The 20,845-nt window shown below is 45.2% G+C and overlaps 2 protein-coding genes across 2 annotated transcripts; both read right to left on the reverse strand.

The window, feature by feature from the left end:
* Positions 1–7,828: 7,828 nt before the first annotated feature.
* On the reverse strand, positions 7,829–11,021 carry LOC125519172 (uncharacterized). The gene is made up of 3 exons (XM_048684050.2): positions 10,323–11,021; positions 9,838–9,848; positions 7,829–8,027 (listed from the first exon to the last, which is right to left on the reverse strand). The coding sequence occupies exons 1-3, from the start codon at positions 11,019–11,021 to the stop codon at positions 7,829–7,831; spliced, it is 909 nt and encodes a 302-aa protein (XP_048540007.2).
* A 2,996-nt stretch (positions 11,022–14,017) lies between these two features.
* On the reverse strand, positions 14,018–15,058 carry LOC147960756 (uncharacterized). Its single transcript, XM_087533534.1, has one exon. The coding sequence runs from the start codon at positions 15,056–15,058 to the stop codon at positions 14,018–14,020; it is 1,041 nt and encodes a 346-aa protein (XP_087389660.1).
* Between the last annotated feature and the right edge of the window lie 5,787 nt (positions 15,059–20,845).

The following is a 20,845-nucleotide window of genomic DNA, read 5'->3' on the forward strand; positions in this document are numbered from 1 at the left end:
GCAGATTAGATTTGTGGAAATATTATTCTCTCAACGGTGGTATGTGGAACTTATTTTGCAGGGTCGGACACTATCCTTGTATTCAAACTCTTCCATGCGTATTCGGAGGAGGAACCCGCCTTGCAATGCCAAAGACAACACTGCGCGCCGGACTCATCGTCATTGAAGCCTGGTTCAGGGGCTACTGAGGGAGTCCTGGATTAGGGGGTCTCCGGACAGCCGGACTATATCCTTTGGCCGGACTGTTGGACTATGAAGATACGAGATTGAAGACTTCGTCCCGTGTCCGGATGGGACTCTACTTGGCGTGGAAGGCAAGCTAGGCAATACGGATATGGATATCTCCTCCTTTGTAACCGACCTTGTGTAACCCTAGCCCCCTCCGGTGTCTATATAAACAGGAGGGTTTTAGTCCGTAGGACAACATACAATCATACCATAGGCTAGCTTCTAGGGTTTAGCCTCTCCGATCTCGTGGTAGATCAACTCTTGTACTACTCATATTATCAAGAATAGTCAAGCAGGACGTAGGGTTTTTACCTCCATCAAGAGGGCCCGAACCTGGGTAAAACATCGTGTCCCCTGCCTCCTGTTACCATCCGCCTTAGACGCCCAGTTCGGGACCCCCTACCCGAGATCCGCCGGTTTTGACACCGACACCTAGTGATGGGGGCCGTGGTGCTCGTGGGCTGAGCTCGTGGCTCAAATGCGGGCTAGTTTCCATGGCCGCATTGGCGGCATGGCGGCTTGTGCTTGTGACTCGGTGACTGTGATGCGCCTCTATCCCCGGGACGTGTCGCAACCTGTTCGGAGGCGGAGTGTACTTCCTAGGTGAAAACCTTGCCTGCCATGCCCAGGCCGACGGAGGCGGCGCCCGTGGACGTTGCCATCTTGATCCTTTGCATCGGGTTGTGGTGGCACTCTGGTGGCGTATCCTTCTTGAAGGCTTTGCCTTGGGGCTCATGGATCGACAGCTTGCAGCTTAGTTTATTCTCGGTGGCTTGTCCCCGGTTGAGTGCTCCCTCGATTTCCCAGTGTGGCCTAATGTGTGTCTATTGTGTACTTGATGTTGTTTTGGGAGTGTTGGCTGCTTCTTTGCCCCTATGTATCTTGCCTTGGGTGCGTGTGAAGTGTGCGGTGGTGTGTTGTATCTGCGGTTGTAAGTTGGCTCGTGCTTTATATATGAAGTGGGGCGAGAGCCTTTTTCGGTAAAAGTGGTGTAGATGTTACCTGCCCCTTTGTGGACCGCATGACCATTCTCGTTACAAGCCACTTCCTTGGACCCGACGGTGGCACGTCCATTGACGTCAACTACATAGCGCCGGCGGGAGTGGTCGGCGGGGTTGCGGAGATGGCTGGCGGTTTTCATTCCCGTCAAAATCGAGGCTTCCTGTGAGCAGTTGCGACATTGGGTGCCATTGACGGGATGAGGAGGCGCCGCGGGCGATAGCGGAAGGAGGGAATCTTTTACTGAGAAGTGGTGGCGGCTGCTCAAAATTAAAAGTGTGGGGGGAACTATTTTGCCTTGACTCCTCAAATTTTTAAGAAGTTAACCATTTGAGAGTTACGGCTAGGTGCATGTTAGTTAGCTCCTTTTAGAAGTTGGAATAAAGATGTCGTAAGCATTTCTGGTCCGAAAAAGTGATATAAAGCGACAATGCGTGCAATATGCCTCAAGACAAGGCCAAATCTATTATATACATAAAACAGAAGACAAACATGCCACCATATTCATCCACATATATAAATATTATTTGCACCGTCCGATCAAAATAATAATGGCAAATATGTAAAAGATTTTACGTAACATATTAATCTGTCGGTACCAACATATTGTACTATCAAGTTGTAATATATATATATATATATATATATATATATATATATATATATATATATATATATATACACCTATGTGTATACATGTATGAAAAGACGTGTGGACACGTAATGTAATAATTAGACAAGGAAAGCAAGCGTCATCATCATATAAAAAAGGCTAGGGAGAGTAATGTCCACGTATATGTGCACACATATGGTAAAAAAAATTGCCAACACGTTTTGCATATAAAAGTAGTTCTGATTGGAGACCGAAATTAAACGTCATGAACAGCCAAGAGGATGAATCCAGCGCTGTCCCGTTCATGTGTGCTAATCGCCCATTGCTGTAATACAATACAATTTGGCATCCCAAAGTACTATAAAGGATTGACATCATTGCCGATGTTATTTTTTTGAATTTTCACCGAGGGGAGTTTCCCCCACCTGAATATATTGATCAAATGTGGGCTAGGATCCTAGATGTTTACACAGACAGAATTTTCAGAGACAGGGGGAGAAACAAGACTAGGGAGTGAAAGCCCTTAGCCAGGAGTCGACATCATCTCGATCATCACGACGGAGGCGGACATGCCACAGCTTAGCGTCTTTCCTACAGCACCGTGCTACCTCTTGAGCACTGCGTTGGATTTTCCCGAAGAGGAAAGGATGATGCAGCAAAGTAGCGTAAGTATTTCCCTCAGTTTTTGAGAACCAAGGTATCAATCCAGTAGGAGGTTGCGCGCGCGTCCCTAGTACCTGCACAAAATAAATAACTCCTCGCAACCAACGCGACAAGGGGTTGTCAATCCCTTCACGGTCACTTACGAGAGTGAGATTTGATAGATATGATAAGATGATATTTTTGGTATTTTTGTGATAAAGATGCAAAGTAAAATAAAAGCAAAGGAAAAAGCAGAGGAAATAACTAAGTATTGGAAGATTAATATGATGAAGATAGACCCGGGGGCCATAGGTTTCACTAGTGGCTTCTCTCAAGAGCATAAGTATTTTACGGTGGGTGAACGAATTACTGTTGAGAAACTGACAGAATTGAGCATAGTTATGAGAATATCTAGGTATGATCATGTATATAGGCATCACGTCTGAGACAAGTAGACCGACTCCTGCCTGCATCTACTACTATTACTCCACTCATCGACCGCTATCCAGCATGCATCTAGAGTATTAAGTTCATGAAAACAGAGTAACACCTTAAGCAAGATGACATGATGTAGAGGGATAAATTCATGCAATATGATAAAAACCACATCTTGTTATCCTCGATGGCAACAATACAATACGTGCCTTGCTGCCCCTACTGTCACTGGGAAAGGACACCGCAAGATTGAACCCAAAGCTAAGCACTTCTCCCATTGCAAGAAAGATCAATCTAGTAGGCCAAACCAAACTGATAATTCAAAGAGACTTGCAAAGATAACGAATCATACATAAAAGAATTCAGAGAAGATTCAAATATTATTCATAGATAATCTTGATCATAAACCCACAATTCATCAGTCTCAACAAACACACCGCAAAAAGAAGATTACATCGAATAGATCTCCACAGGAGAGGGGGAGAACATTGTATTGAGATCCAAAAAGAGAGAAGAAGCCATCTAGCTAATAACTATGGACCCGAAGGTCTGAGGTAAACTACTCACACTTCATCGGAGAGGGTATGGTGTTGATGTAGAAGCCCTCCATGATGGATACCCCCTCAGGCGGAGCTCTTGAACAGGCCCCAAGATGGGATCTCGTGGATACAGGAAGTTACAGCGGTGGAATTAGGGTTTTGGCTCCGTATCTGATCGTTTGGGGGTACGTAGGTATATATAGGAGGAAGAAGTACGTCGGTGGAGCAACAGTGAGCCCACGAGGGTGGAGGGCGTGCCTGGGGGGGTAGGCGCACCCCCCTACCTTGTGGCCTCCTCCTTTGTTTCTTGACGTAGGGTCCAAGTCTCCCGGATCATGTTCGGTGAGAAAATCACGTTCCCGAAGGTTTCATTCCGTTTGGACTCCGTTTGATATTCCTTTTCTTCGAAACCCTAAAATAGGCAAAAACAACAATTTTGGGCTGGGCCTCCGGTTAATAGGTTAGTCCCAAAAATAATATAAAAGTGGATAATAAAGCCCAATAATGTCCAAAACAGTAGATAATATAGCATGGAGCAATCAAATATTATAGATATGTTGCAGACGTATCAAGCATCCCCAAGCTTAATTCATGCTCGTCCTCGAGTAGGTAAATGATAAAAACAGAATTTTTGATGTGGAATGCTACTTGGCATAATTTTAATGTAATTCTTTTTAATTGTGGTATGAATATTCAGATCCGAAAGATTCAAGATAAAAGTTCATATTGACATAAAAATAATAATACTTCAAGCATACTAACAAAGCAATCATGTCTTCTCAAAATAACATGGCCAAAGAAAGTTATCCCTACAAAATCATATAGTCTGGCTATGCTCTATCTTCACCACACAAAGTATTTAAATCATGCGCAACCCCGATGACAAGCCAAGCAATTGTTTCATACTTTTGACATTCTGAAACTTCTTCAATCTTCACGCAATACATGAGTGTGAGCCATGGATATAGCACTGTAGGTGGAATAGAATGGTGGTTGTGGAGAAGACAAAAAGGGAGAAGATAGTCTCACATCAACTAGGCGTATCAACGGGCTATGGAGATGCCCATTAATAGATATCAATGTGAGTGAGTAGGGATTGCCATGCAACGGATGCACTAGAGTTATAAGTATATGAAAGCTCAACAAAAGAAACTAAGTGGGTGTGCATCCAACTTGCTTTCTCATGAAGACCTAGGACAATTTGAGGAAGCCCATCATTGGAATATACAAGCCAAGTTCTATAATGAAAATTTCCCACTAGTATATGAAAGTGACGAAATGAGAGACTCTCTATCATGAATATCATGCTGCTACTTTGAAGCACAAGTGTGGTAAAAGGATAGTAGCATTGTCCCTTCTCTCTTTTTCTCTCATTTTTTTATTTGGGCCTTTTCTCTCTTTTTGGCCTCTTTTCTTTTTTATTTTTCGTCCGGAGTCTCATCCCTACTTGTGGGGAATCATAGTCTCCATCACCCTTTCCTCACTTGGGACAATACTCTAATAATGATGATCATCACACTTTTATTTTCTTACAACTCAACAATTACAACTCGATACTTAGAACAAAATATGACTCTATATGAATGCCTCCGGCGGTCTACCGGGATATGCAATGACTCATGAGTGACATGTACGAAATAATTATGAACGGTGGCTTTTCCACAAATACGATGTCAACTACATGATCATGCTAAGCAATATGACAATGATGGAGTGTGTCATAACAAACGGAACGGTGGAAAGTTGCATGGCAATATATCTCGGAATGGCTATGGAAATGCCATAATAGGTAGGTATGGTGGATGTTTTGAGGAAGGTATATGATGGGTTTATGATACCGGCGAAAGGTGCGCGGTATTAGAGAGGCTAGCAATGGTGGAAGGAAGAAAAGTGCGTATAATCCATGGACTCAACATTAGTCATAAAGAACTCATATACTTATTGCAAAAATCTACAAGCTATCAAAGCAAAGTATTACACGCATACTCCTAGGGGGATAGATTGGTAGGAAAAGACCATCGCTCGTCCCCGACCGCCACTCATAAGGAAGACAATCAATAAATAAATCATGCTCCGACTTCATCACATAACGGTTCACCATACGTGCATGCTACGGGAATCACAAATTTTAACACAAGTATTTCTCAAATTCACAACTACTCAACTAGCACAACTTTAATATCACCATCTTCATATCTCAAAACAATTATCAAGCATCAAACTTCTCATAGTATTCAACACACTCATAAGAGAATTTTATTATTAATCTTGTATACCTAGCATATAAAGATTTTTAAGCAAATTACCATGCTATTTAAGACTCTCAAAATAATCTAAGTGAAGCATGAGAGATCAATAGTTTCTATAAAACAAATCCACCACCGTGCTCTAAAAGATATAAGTGAAGTACTAGAGCAAAACTATATAACTCAAATGATATAAGCGAAGCGCATAGAGTATTCTAACAAATTCCAAATCATGTATAGCTCTCTCAAAAGATGTGTACAGCAAGGATGGTTGTGGTAAACTAGCAAATAAAGACTCAAATAATACAAGACGCTCCAAGCAAAACACATATTATGTGGTGAATAAAAATATAGCTCCAAGTAAAGTTACCGATAGAAGTAGGCGAAAGAGGGGATGCATTCCTGGGCATCCCCAAGATTTGGCTTTTAGGTGTCCTTAGATTATCTTGGGGGTGCCATGGGCATCCCCAAGCTTAGGCTCTTGCAACTCCTTGTTCCATAATCCATCAAATCTTTACCCAAAACTTGAAAACTTCACAACACAAAACTTAAAGTAGAAAATCTCGTGAGGTCCGTTAGCGAAAGAAAACAAAAGACCACTTCAAGGTACTGTAATGAACTCATTCTTTATTTATATTGGTGTTAAACCTACTGTATTCCAACTTCTCTATGGTTTATAAACTATTTTACTAGCCATAGATTCATCAAAATAAGCAAACAACACACAAAAAACAGAATCTATCAAAAACAGAACAGTCTGTAGTAATCTGTAGCTAGCTCAAGATCTGGAACCCCAAAAATTCTAAAATAAATTTCTGGACGTGAGGAATTTATCTATTAATAATCTTCAAAAATAATTAACTAAATAGTACTTTCCAAATAAAAATGGCATCAGTTCTCGTGAGCGTTAAAGTTTCTGTTTTTTACAGCAAGATATCAAGACTTTCCCCAAATCTTTCCAACGGTTCTACTTGGCACAAACACTAATTAAACACAAAAAACACAACCAAAACATAGGCTAGGTAAATTATTTATTACTAAATAGGAGCAAAAAGCAAGGGATAAAAATAAAATTGGGTTGCCTCCCAACAAGCGCTATCGTTTAACGCCCCTAGCTAGGCATCAAAAGCAAGGATAGATCTAGGTATTACCATCTTTGGTTGGTAATTCTTCAATGAGGCATCTACCATCCTTAGGAATTTATTTCTTTTTAGTTATTATCAAACTTTTAGGCACAAGATCAAAAAATTCATTTGTAACAAATGGGTCCTTAATGATAGCAACAAGATTGGGATGAATACTTATAGATTTGAGATCTGCAGTTTCCTTACTAGAGAATTCACCCTTATTTTTAGGAACATACATAAGCTTGGCAATTTTAGTCGGAGGACTTGGAGTATTCTTTACGGAAGAAAAAGTGGTTCCCAAGTTGGTAATGATACCCTCAAGTTTATCGATTCTAGTGGAATCATGATTTATTTTCTCATTAACTATGGGTTCCTTCTCTTTAATATTTTTCAAAGTGACTCCTACTTTAGATCCATATTGAGAGATTCGGTTGTGGATCTTTTTATCCAAACACTACTAGGAAAAAGGCTAGCAGCAGCGCGGGTTTTAGGTGTATCAGCAGCGCGGGGACCGGCGCTACTAATAAGGCGCTATAGCTAATAGTTAGTAGTAGCGTGGGAGAAACCCACGCTACTACTAACTTTGTTAGTAGTAGCGTGTGCCACCCACGCTACTGCTATTACAGACTCGCGCTACTACTAATGAAGTAGTAGAAGCGTGCCTACAATACCAGCGCTACTAGTATCCTAAATACTAGTAGGGCACTTTTTTCCCAACGCTACTAGTAGCAAATTAGGAATTAAAAAAATAAAAATAGATGCAGTATTCATGAATGGAGATCAGAGACACGTCCACTGCAAAATAAATTTCAGAGAACCATCTTAACACTTGTAGTGTTCATGGATGCAACATTCAACATCTCAATTCGAAGAGATCACGAAGACACACACAACCATCATCAAAAGGTTGGTACCTTCCCTAGCATTTCACCACCAACCTAATCAGACCACTTCTCTAGATGTATGTACAAAGTATCGAGGTCCTCCACCTTGAGGAACTCAGGATGGTGGCGTCGTCCTCCACCTCGGTGACCTCCGGACGGTGGCGTCGAGGTCCTCCACCCCGGGGACCTCCTGCGTCGCAATCACCTGGACGATAATCTCTATGACACGGTCGCGGGGCTTCACGGTGAAGTCTGCCTCCGGGTAGTTGAAGAGCACGACTCCCATCGGGCCGCAGTAGTCCTCGTCGATCACCCTGCACCCAGTTGAGAAAGTGAAAACTTGTTAGTTCGCGCCCTTGTGCAGATCTAGTAGGGTATTTTCTTCAATTATCTGTCTCTTTTAGTCTATTATGAATCTTCAAAATGAAAAAACACCTACTAAATGCATACCCTAGCTGTACGTGTTCATGCTATCTTCTTGTTTTGGTGCATTCAAGAAATACTAGTGTATTTGAGCTATATATGCTTGAAATATTTGACAGTTAACATCTGTTCAAAATTTATCATTTCATGGATAGGGAAATCGCCAACAAAGGACATCAGAAAATTGATTCCCACTGCTCTTCAAAACAGCGCCGGGGTCAACGTTGACTCTCCACAGAGCACCATTTTAAATCGGGCAGAAAAATGAACACAAGGAGTGATCTAAACGCTCTTATATTAGTTTACAGAGGGAGTAGTATATAAGGATGCCCATCATCTTGTGGAAAAATGTACTAGCTACCAATAATGAACTATTCATGTTGAACAATTTAAATTCGAACAATTGTGAATAATGATTCAGCTTACACATCCTATAAAAAAATGGTCAACTCCATGATGTATCCATCAACTACCTAAATTTTAACATGGAAACCTTCCATAATATATAGACGGGAAAGAGATAGCAAAATGGATCATGCTTGAGATAGAGATTCTTACTGCAAATCATAACAGAAGACATGACCTGCCAACACCTGAGTCTCCCATAAGCAATAGCTTGAAGAGGTAATCACTGCATGGTCAAATAAGAGAATGTTAGTCTCGAGCAAACACAGTGCACAGAGAATAAAACAAGTAGTGGTGACATTTTCAAGATGATAAAAAAGGGCAGCGTGCTGCACATAGCTCCTGCTTGCGCAGGGTTCGCGGAAGGGTCCGGCCACTTCCAAAGATGATAATAAGATACAATAACTATGTCCAGGCTTGGAAGATTGAAAATAAATTAAAAGAGAAATGTATTCAAGATAATAACACACAACAATTAGATGGAATAATATTGTCAGGCTTAGACAAGTAAGTAGCGACAGATGAAGGGACATTTTGCTGTTTAATACTCAGCCAAAATTCCAGTTTTGCTAAGCTAATAGATCCCTATGTACTAGTGTGTGATTACTGTGATAGAATGTAAAAATAGTTCCCCTTGCAGCATTAAGACTAGTACTATAACAACAACCAGCGCCCATTGATTCCTGCGATGAGAACCGTCTTTGAACAAAAGATCGCGCATTTGTCTGATACGAGCAAGTACTACAGTACTAAAGATCACGCATCTCAGAAGTTTATAATGATATTACGCTTATGGTGCCTAAATTATTCTCCATATGCCGTAGCAGCAGCAAACATGATTAAGTCAGTGCTGTAAAACAATTACACATGGTGCTAAGTAAGATACCCCAGCTCCAAACATCTAAAATAGTCATTTCTTCTGTTTGGCACCTAGCAACATATCTAATGGCTACATTTAGTTTGTCTTCCGCAGGTTTCCACACGCATCCATATTTTTTCAAGCCAAGTATGCATGTATGTTGGTTAATTAATTGTGTTGTTGCAGTAAACAAGTACCCTCTACAAAATTCGTATTGAAACTTTTTTTAAAACAGCCTCTATAAGGCCGTAAACTGGCATACGAAAACAATGCGCTCAGGATACTAACTTTCGGGACAACAAACTAAAACGATGGCTGCTCTCAAACCATACATCCAAACGACGCAAATAAATACTCTACGGAAAGCTTGGAACTTGCTTTACAAATTTCATATAGAGGCAACTCAAAATTCTAAGAATAACTAACTCGTTTTTCACCTAGAAGCTGGCTGTCCAGATTTGACAGTGCAGTTTTTAACTGAACCAGATTCTTATCTGACAGAAGTAGCACCCAACAAAATGCAGATAGACATGAAACTAAATTATGCAACTGAACTTTTATCAGGAAGCAAGCACTCACCAAAATTCAGACAGGCATGTAACTAACTTCTGTAATAACTGAATTTAGCAGCAGGCGAGCACCCAACAAAATTCAGATAGGCATGTAACTAAATTCTGCAACTGAATTTCTAGCAACAAGGAAGCACCCAGCAAAATTCAGATAGGCATTATACTAGATTCTGCAATGCAATGTTTATCTTACTCAGAAGCAGAGCAGGTATCCACCAAAATTCAGTCTGACAGCTACATGTAACCCAAATTCAGACATACTACATGTAACCCAAATTCTTCTACAACTGAACTTGTAACCACCAAATTCAGACAAGCAAGCAACCAAATCAATTGGATCATCAGTGAGTCACCTGCAGCACGACGGAGTTGATGACATCGGCGTATCTGACGGCGAGGTTGAGCGACATACAGCGGGCGGGGGCCATGGCGTAGCACCTGGTGCGGCCCCTCTCGACCTTGCCGAGCTTGTCGAGGTTGAGCACGATGACCATGGTGAGCATGGCGGCGACACCGGCGCCGAGGGAGTGGCCCGTGAAGGTGAGCGTGTAGGCGGGGTACCGGTCGAGGAGGTCCCGGAGCAGGTCGCACTCCCTGTCGAGCACCCAGCCGGCGGCACGGAGGAGGCCGTTGTGGACGTAGCCGCCGTCGAAGCGGCGCTTGCCGAGGCGGTTGTCGAGGATCAGCGCGTAGTCGGACTCGCGGCCGAGGTTGAGGCCGCGCAGCGCGAGCACGAAGTCGGCGTGCGCGTGGTCGAGGTAGACGAGGTAGGGTGTGACCCGGCCCCCCGTGTCCGCGTAGGTGCAGCGGCGCACGACGTTTGAGGGGTCGAGGAGGAGGGGCACCACGGCGAGGAGGTCGGGCGGGGCGTAGTTGGCCATGACGAGGCGGCACATCCTGGGCACGGGCGCGAAGTCGGCGGCGGTGGCGTGGCCCCAGGTGGCGCTGTCGTGGTGGCCGGAGTGGACGCACCGCTTCCACGCCCTGCGGTGGGGCGAGCCGTAGGCGGCGGCGGCGCTGGGGGGGCCCTGCGCGGGCGGCTCCCTCTCCATGGCGGGTTGGGACTTGGGACAGGAGGAGAGGAGGTGGGAGCGAAGACGGGATTGGGGATCTGGATCGGGCGTTGAGTGTTTTTTTGAGACATGGCGTGGGATGGTTGGTGGGGTGGGAGCAGATGCAGGTGGTAGCGTGGGGTTTATAACCCACGCTACTACTATCGACTTAGTAGTAGCGTGGGTTTATAACCCGCGCTACTAGTACAGTTGGTCCCGGGAGGCACGGTGGAAATCACTTAGTAGTAGCGAGGGGTAAAAACCCGCGCTACTACTATCGGGTTATTAGTAGCGCGGTTTCCTCAAGCTCGCTACTGCTAATTAGCAGTAGCGTTTGTTTTTAAACCACGCTGCTGCTAAGATTTTGTGTATAAGGTTTTTCCTAGTAGTGAAATTTTCAATTGACTCTATGGTAGCAACCTTATTTTCAATAATTACGAGCCTTTGCATTACATGTTCCAAAGTTAATACAGTTCCATTAACCAAAAGAGGTGGTGAGCCAAATAAATCTATCATAGCCTTATAAGAATCAAAAGTGTGGCTACCCAAGAAATTCCCTCCGGTAATGGTATCAAGGACATATCTGTACCAAGGAGCAACGCCTACATAAAAATTGCAAAGAAGAACGGAAGTGGATTGCTTCCTGGTAGATCTATTTTGAGCATTGCAAATTCTATACCAAGCGACTTTTAGATTTTCTCCCTCCCTTTGCTTAAAATTTAGAACTTCATTCTCGGGAGACAACGGAGAAGATAGAGGACTCGCCATAACGACAAGCAAATGGAAAAGAGGCAAACGGAAAAGAAAGGGAGGATAGAGAGAGAGGGCGAATAAAACGGCAAGGGTGAAGTGGGGGAGAGGAAAACGAGAGGCAAATGGTAAATAATGTAATGCGGGAGATAAGGGTTGTGATGGGTACTTGGTATGTTGACTTTTGCGTAGACTCCCCGGTAACGGTGCCAGAAATGGCTCGTTGTCGGGAGTCAGATATTGACTTGCGCGAACCTCCCCGGCAACGGCGCCAGAAATTCTTCTTGCTACCTCTTGAGCACTGCGTTGGATTTCCCCGAAGAGGAAAGGATGATGCAGCAAAGTAGCGTAAGTATTTCCCTCGGTTTTTGAGAACCAAGGTATCAATCCAGTAGGAGGTTGCGCGCGCGTCCCTAGTACCTCCACAAAACAAATAACTCCTCGCAACCAACGCGATAAGGGGTTGTCAATCCCTTCACGGTCACTTACGAGAGTGAGATCTAATAGATATGATAAGATAATATTTTTGGTATTTTTGTGATAAAGATGCAAAGTAAAATAAAAGCAAAGTAAAAAAGCAAAGGAAATAACTAAGTATTGGAAGATTAATATGATGAAGATAGACCCGGGGGCCATAGGTTTCATTAGTGGCTTCTCTCAAGAGCATAAGTATTTTACGGTGGGTGAACGAATTACTGTTGAGCAATTGACAGAATTGAGCATAGTTATGAGAATATCTAGGTATGATCATGTATATAGGCATCACGTCCGAGATAAGTAGACCGACTCCTGCCTGCATCTACTACTATTACTCCACTCATCGACCGCTATCCAGCATGCATCTAGAGTATTAAGTTCATGAAAACAGAGTAACGCCTTAAGCAAGATGACATGATGTAGAGGGATAAATTCATGCAATATGATAAAAACCCCATCTTGTTATCCTCGATGGCAACAATACAATACGTGCCTTGCTGCCCCTACTGTCACTGGGAAAGGACACCGCAAGATTGAACCCAAAGCTAAGCACTTCTCCCATTGCAAGAAAGATCAATCTAGTAGGCCAAACCAAACTGATAATTCAAAGAGACTTGCAAAGATAACGAATCATACATAAAAGAATTCAGAGAAGATTCAAATATTATTCATAGATAATCTTGATCATAAACCCACAATTCATCAGTCTCAACAAACACACCGCAAAAAGAAGATTACATCGAATAGATCTCCACAGGATAGGGGGAGAACATTGTATTGAGATCCAAAAAGAGAGAAGAAGCCATCTAGCTAATAACTATGGACCCGAAGGTCTGAGGTAAACTACTCACACTTCATCGGAGAGGGTATGGTGTTGATGTAGAAGCCCTCCATGATGGATACCCCCTCAGGCGGAGCTCTTGAACAGGCCCCAAGATGGGATCTCGTGGATACAGGAAGTTACAGCGGTGGAATTAGGGTTTTGGCTCCGTATCTGATCGTTTGGGGGTACGTAGGTATATATAGGAGGAAGAAGTACGTCGGTGGAGCAACAGTGAGCCCACGAGGGTGGAGGGCGTGCCTGGGGGGGTAGGCGCACCCCCCTACCTTGTGGCCTCCTCCTTTGTTTCTTGACGTAGGGTCCAAGTCTCCTGGATCATGTTCGGTGAGAAAATCACGTTCCCGAAGGTTTCATTCAGTTTGGACTCCGTTTGATATTCCTTTTCTTCGAAACCCTAAAATAGGCAAAAAAACAACCATTCTGGGCTGGGCCTCCGGTTAATAGGTTAGTCCCAAAAATAATATAAAAGTGGATAATAAAGCCCAATAATGTCCAAAACAGTAGATAATATAGCATGGAGCAATCAAAAATTATAGATACGTTGGAGACGTATCACACCGCAGGGCCCTGGCCATGGACGGATCATGTCGTTGGAAAACCACGGCGTTGCGGTGCTTCCACAGCTGCTAGCAACAAAGCAGCACAAACTCCAGGGCAGAGTCGACGGCGTCGCTTGCTGTCTTAGCCAGGGAGTTCAAGTGGCAAACCGAGGCCCCATCAACGCACATCCCGATTTTTTGCCAGAACGCGCCCGCGAATGGACAGGAGAACAACAAGTGGTCAGTTGTCTCGAGGGGGCGGGGCAAAGAGGGCAGCCGGCCTCATTCGCAGCGACGATGCACTTCCACAGCAGGACGTCGCGCGTGTGAATGCGTCGCTGAACCAGCAGCCAACAGAAGAACTTGATTCGGGACGGCACACACGCACCCTAGATCATGGTAGCGTAGGACGCGGCCACCACGCCGAACCGCATGAGGCTATAGACCGTGCTGGAGGACAGGCCCCCCATGCACGTCTTTGCATGGACCAACTGACGCTCGTTGGGCCCCGTTCTGTTGGGAGCCTCAGCTAGCAGCCTCTGCACAGCCAACAGCTCGCGTGCGCCCACAGCCGTGAGCCGGGGGACCAGAAAGGCGGCAAGGCCACGCCGTCGCACCTGCCAGACCGTGGCCTCCCTATCGACGGAGTGCGAGAGGAGAGAAGGGAAGGCCGAGGCGATCGCTCCACAGGGGAGCCAGCAGTCCCACCAGAAGGAGCAGGTCTTCCCGTCCCCCACGTCCACCTTTGAGAGGGCCCGGTAGAGGGGCAGCAGCTTGACGAGGTAGACCCGGTGCTCGCCAAGCACCAGCTTGCCACGCGACAGGAGAGAGCAGCCGTCCACTCCAGCCCAGATCCACGATGCCCATCTGGACGGAGGAGAGGCGTGAAGCCGGCGTATCATCTTCAACAACATGCACTTGTTCTGGGTAGCTAGGTCTCGCATCCCTAGGCCCCCTTCGGATTTGTCCCGACAGACCTGTTTCCAGGCGACCAGACATTGAGCGCCCGTGGCCCGCTCGGCGATGTTCCAGAGGAAGGAACAGCGGAGCCCGTCCAGAGCACGAATCACATCCGGCGGCAGGAGCAGCGCCGCCATGGCGTAGGTAGGCAAGGCGTTGATGAGGACGAGCCGCCCTGCGGGCGAAAGAAGACGAGCTGCCCATCCAGCGAGGTACTTATCCACCTCCGCGATCATGGGCAGGAAGTCGGCGAAGCGCAGTTTCTCCCAGGAGAGGGGGAGTCCAAGGTACATCTGCGGGAACACTCCGGAGGCGCACCCCAGGGCAGTCACCACCTGCTCCATGACGGTGGCATTAGCGTGCATCGGGACGAGGGTGCTTTTGGCAAAGTTGATCACCAGCCTAGTGGCGGCCGCAAATTGGTCCAGGATTAGCCTGAGGCGAGCCGCCCCCCGCGTGCACGCCCGCATGATAATCAGAGTGTCATCGGCGTACTGGAGCACCACCGCAGGTGCGCCCGGCAGGAGGGGGTGTCGGAGCACATCATCATGGCGTATGAGACGTTGAAGGACGTCGGCGACGATGATGAAGAGGTAGGGGGAGATAGGGTCTCCCTGCCGCAGGCCGCACCCGACCTAGAACCACCTCCCCGGCACGCCGTTGAGGAGGACCGCCGAGCACGAGGAGGGAAAGAGGGAGTCCAGCCATGCGCACCAGAGCGGCGGGAACCCCCTCACCTCCATGATAGTGCGCAAGCTTGCCCAGTTGATGGAGTCAAAAGCTTTGGCGAAATCAAGCTTAAGCACCGCCGCCGGGGCTCGCCTCCGATGGCAGCACTGCACCAGCTCCGTGGCATACACGAAGTTCTCCGAGATGCTATGGCCCCGCATGAAGCTAGATTGGTCCTCGTCAATCAGGTGGGTGATTTGTCGTTGAAGCCTGGTCGTGAGCCCACGACAAATGATTTTTATGTCGCCGTTTTGAAGCGAGACGGGGCGGACATCTCATCGATGCGAGCATTGCCGGTGTGGAAATCCTCGAAGAGACGGTGGATATCCGGTGACACCACCGCCCACGCCGCCTTGTAGAAAGCAGGGCCAAGGCCGTCCGGCCCGGGGGCGCTGGTGCGGTCCAGGGCATCGACCGCGGCCTTGATCTCGGCAGGACCAAAAGGAGCCACCAAAGTTGCCCCGTCCACCACAGATGGGTCGACGTAGAGCGCCGCCAGGTCGAAGCGCCAAGTGGGAGGCCTGGGCCGGCCCAGCAGCGACGAGTAGAAGCCCAACAAGGCCGCGGCCTTGCCCGCATGGTCCAACACCCGCACCCCTTCGTCTTCTAGCATGCCGATGGTGTTGCTTCGACGTTGATTGGAGGCGAAGGCATGGAAGAACTTGGTGTTTTCGTCCCCCTCGCGAATCGCCCGGCGCTTCCCCTGCTGTCTCCAGTGTGCGCACTGCCGGTGAACTGAGGCAGCAAGGGCAAGGCACAATTTCCTTGAAAGAAAACCGTACTTTCTCTGCAGCTGACGCCAACCTTAGAGTACTTACGGTAAAGGAAATTGTGTCTTATACAAGCACATTATAGACTAGCACCAGGAAGGAAGAAACAGAACTTGAGATCCGTATCATCATATGCTACCAGACGCAGAGCTACTTGGATGAAACCGGGCCGCCCGAACCGCAACTGGTATGGTCGTGAAGGCGCCGATGCGTGATGGAGCTAGAGGAGCAACTGGTGTTATACCACAGCGGCTGCATCCCAAGTGGGAGCGGATCGTCAGAGAAGCAGCGGACATGGAAGGCGGAAAGTGCATCGAGATGGAAAGCATCCACCGTGGCACCAACGCCAGCAGCTCTACTAGCTCCGATGTGATCTCAGCCACGCTTACTACAGGTGGAACCGAGCTGGAGTATGGAGAGATTGCCTACTTGCGTGCACGGGCATCAGACGGAAAAGAAAAGGCTGCAGCATGCATTACATGGTGGAAGGTTACAACAAGCATTACATGTCGGGGGCGGGCTTCGGACGTGATTACTATTTTCTGGGTCAGATCGCATTGGCCTTTTCTTCCGGTTGAAACTGTCAAAGGTTGGGTGAGCTCCCATGTAAAAGAAATATATTTTCTAATTTCCAGACTTTGATTTGTTTAGTTATGGACATGTATGTCTTTTGTATACATGAAATTAACACAAACAATTCGTGAGATTTGAGAGATGTTTTGGAGAACGACCTCAGGGAGCCCTTTATTTTTTTCAGCGAAAAATCTATTTCCACACCTAAAAAAATCTGAACAAAATCATATATTTGTAATATAGACATATAAAATTTCATAAACATACATCTTCATATGAGATGTGCACAAAAAAGAAAATAAATAGATTAAAATGGGCTTTTTTTTGCATTTGGGTCAGATATTCGTCTTTTTGTCTAGCCTGCAAATGATCGCATTAGATAATGAACCTTTTACACAGAGCTGAAGAACATGTATATATGTATTTTACAAATTTTTATATATTTTAGAAATTTTTACATGTATATTGTCTTATTAAACGGGCTCCCAAGACACTACTAGGGAAAAGCCTAGCAGTAGCGCTGGTTTTTGGCCTATCAGTAGCGCGGGTAAGCACGCTACTGATAAGGCGCTACAGCTAATGCTTAGCAGTAGCGCCTACTGGCACTCGCTACTGCTATATCTACTTAGTAGTAGTGCTTTCCAAGTCAATCGCTACTGCTAATTATTAGTAGCGCTTTCGAAAACAACCGCTACTACTATTATTCCATATTCCATTTCTTTTGAATTTTAGGTTGTATTCATATACATGTATACAATTTTTCATACAGTAGCAATTTAGAGATTGTTTTTACATCGTAATGAGTTATTAAATCACTAGGTGAAAGAACCTTGGATTAGTTTCAAGTGCATGGATCCAAAGTAACCAATGCTCACTTTAGATCCATCCATTTGAAATTAATTGGCGGTTCTTTCATCCAATGACATAATAACTTCTCATCATCATCATAATATCATTAACAACTTATCATCATAATATATCATTGTCATATAACTCCTCATAATCATCATGTTCGTCCATGATGGGACATCATATAACAACTTCATCACTAGTTATAATAACAACTCGTCCTCATCATCATCATAGTACTCATAGTCACTACTCCTACTCAGCATCACCATCAAGTCTAAGACATTGTAGTCATATATAATCAACACTAACTAATTGTTCTTAATACTTAGGACCTACTCCTCTTTCCTAGCTAAAATACCATAAAACAGATAAACCGGTCCTTCACCATAATGAAGAATGGACATAAACCTATCTCCAACTTGTGGCTTGTGCACATTCATTTTGTCTCCAATTATTTGCGTGTGCGCATTCATCGCTTTGCTCCATTCTTTGATTTTGAGCCTTCCATCGTTTGAAGAAATCGAGTATGCAGTATGGTAAGCCTCCGAAGGAGTTGGTCGTAAGCTAACCATATGCATATCACCTTCGGTAAATAGCATGTCAGGCACAACCTGCTTCGGGAGCCTCTGTTCAAAAACGAAATAGTAACATATATAGTTAGCAATGGTTTACTTAAGAATAATGTACGCAATGAAGTTACCATCATTAACAAAATCTTACCAAGTTTTTAGCAATGAACTTATCATCAAGCAATGTATGGACTAGTGGCACGTATCTAGTATAATTTTGGCTGATAGAGTGACTGGTTTTGAAGGCCTCAACATCTTCTATAAATGAGACAAGATAACCTTTCTCCTCACAATTAAGCTTGGAGTCATAGCTATAGTATGTGTTGTCTACTACCTTCCGAGTATTTCTTGAAGATAAGAAATAAGCTGAAAATTATAAATAAATAAGTTCAGTATGGACGAACACCAAATATTTTTAAATTAACAACATAAATTACTGAAATTAACAAATTAGTTTGACAAACTCACATCTAGGCAAAACTGGAGGCATATCCACATCCACCCAGATGTCGATATTATCATCATCATCATAATCTTCGGGACGAATATCAAATCTTATTCACATTCCCTCCTCAAATCCATATGCCTTGCAGAGAGCTTCCCAATTAGAGCAACCAAAATGGGAGCGATGGACCGCATTGTAGAACTTAACCGGAAACTTGTAACCATGTTTAGTTCTTAAGTGAGCCCTCCTCGTCTCCACATTCTCAAAGTCATCTAAACCAAAACCAAGCTTCTCCAATACATATGGTCTAGCATGGAACAGGATGTACTAATCGAATTGAAAAAAATCCATAAATTACAGGTTGAACAAAAGAAGCACAAGTGATGATATTAATTACGATGAAATGCTTGTCGTTGCATACCGTACAAACATCGAAGGTCTCTTCCAGCTTCACGGTGAAAAACCTATCATTTTGCAGGTGAGGAAACCTGTCGCACACACCCCGGTCATCATAGCAGTACCCGCACTCCGGGATCCCATCGTTATCAGACATCTCCTGTGTTCAAAATTCAGAGATTATAACTCGACAGCAAAACCCAAAAAATCCGGCATGACCTTTGCTAAAAAAGGACACATCAAGAGCCTGAAATTTGCCGGAACGGAAATTAATCAACACTCCGGCAAAACATAGGCCACTTATTGATGGTCATTGCATTTCAATGGTTCAAAATATGAAAAAAAAAATCGAAAATATCTTATATATAATCGTAACACTAATTAAACTAGTTTTATTAAATACTTACTAAATAAACTAGTTTTATTAACTACTTACTAAATAAACTAGTTCTATTAAGCACTTACTAACTAAACTAGGTCCATTAAGCACTTAATATAAATAAGCTAGTTATATTAATCACTTGCGAAATAAACTAGTTACCTACGATTTGCAAAAATAGAGACAAGGGAGGGAGGGAGAAGAGAGGAGGGGGAGGGGCGGCCGGAGGAGGAGGGGGAGGGGCCGGCCGGAGGAGGAGGAGGGAGGGGCAGTGGGAGGAGGGCTGCTGGCGGAGGAGGGAGGAGGGGGCGGCCGCAGGCGGAGGGAGGAGGGCGCGGTGGGAGGAGGAGGGTGGAGGGCGCGGTGGGAGGAGGAGGGTGGAGGGCGCGGTGGGAGGAGGAGGGACGGAAGGAGGGAGTACCTCGGTGGCGGACGGGCGACGGCGGCGGCGGCGACGACGAACGACAATGGTTATCGGCGCGGGTGAGAGTGATTGAGAGGGTGAGAGAGAGGGTCGGCCGCGTGGTGATAAGGTAGGGCTAGTAGTAGCGCGGGTATGAAAAAGCGCTACAGGTAAGGAGAATAGCGGTAGCACGGTACGGTGTAAGGCGCTACTGCTATAACTAGCTGGACGGCGAGGCCATGGCAATTAGAGCAGTAGCGCGGTTTAGAGATGACGCGCTACTGCTATTTTTCTTTCAGCAGTGCGTTTTTCTGGCACGCGTTGTTGCTAAATAGCAGTAGCATCGTATTTTGAAGAGCACTGCTGGTAATATTCTGTGTACTTCCTCCATTCCAAAATATAGTGCGCCCGCGCTTCCCGAGATTCAACTTTGACCATAAATTTAACCAACGAGACCAACTGCGGCGGGAGAAAAAAATTATATAATTGAAAACTTCTTCGAATACGAATTCACTAATATAACTTTTGCTCCCGCCGCAATCGGTCTTGATAGTTAAATTTACGGTCAAAGTTGAAACACGAGGATAGAGGAAGCACTACATTATGGAATGGAGGGAGTACACGGAATATTACCAGCAGCGCTCTTCAAAATACGATGCTACTGCTATTTAGCAACAACGAGTAGTATAAGGTTTTCCCTAGTAGTGAGAGCCCGTCCCCTATAACACGTCACTCTTCTCATGATAGGTTGTTTTCTAGAGCATTCCAATTTTGAGCATGAAAAACTATTTTATGGAAATATACACGTGATTGGAGCATGAATGTGTACATATGCAAACAATTCATTTGGTACTATCTGTTGAAATATGAGATGGGCCTAGAGCCCATATGACAATTTCAGATTTGATCTCTAAGGGCCCATGTAGGTGGCATGACAAGGTGGTGGGAAGTTTAGTCCCACCCCAGAAGTGGAAGGAGAGTTGGAGTGGTTTATAAGGGATCCTCTCCATCATGCTATTGGAGCTTGAGAAGAGATGAGGCCCTCGCGCACTCCTCCTCCTCCTCTCGCCTCGTCACGACGCGCGGCGCCGCTCGGCGCGGCGCGGGTTGCGGGATTGAGCCGAGCCGAGCTCACTCATAT

This window comes from Triticum urartu, chromosome 7A (assembly GCF_056163025.1).
Source record: "Triticum urartu cultivar PI428250 chromosome 7A, HENAU_Tu73, whole genome shotgun sequence".
NCBI classification, from domain to species: Eukaryota; Viridiplantae; Streptophyta; class Magnoliopsida; order Poales; family Poaceae; genus Triticum; species Triticum urartu.

Coding starts and splice junctions, on each gene's coding strand:
- LOC125519172 (XM_048684050.2), bottom strand. CDS start 11,021: ATGGAGAGGGAGCCGCCCGCGCAGGGCCCCCCCAGCGCCGCCGCCGCC.
- LOC147960756 (XM_087533534.1), bottom strand. CDS start 15,058: ATGCGGGCGTGCACGCGGGGGGCGGCTCGCCTCAGGCTAATCCTGGAC.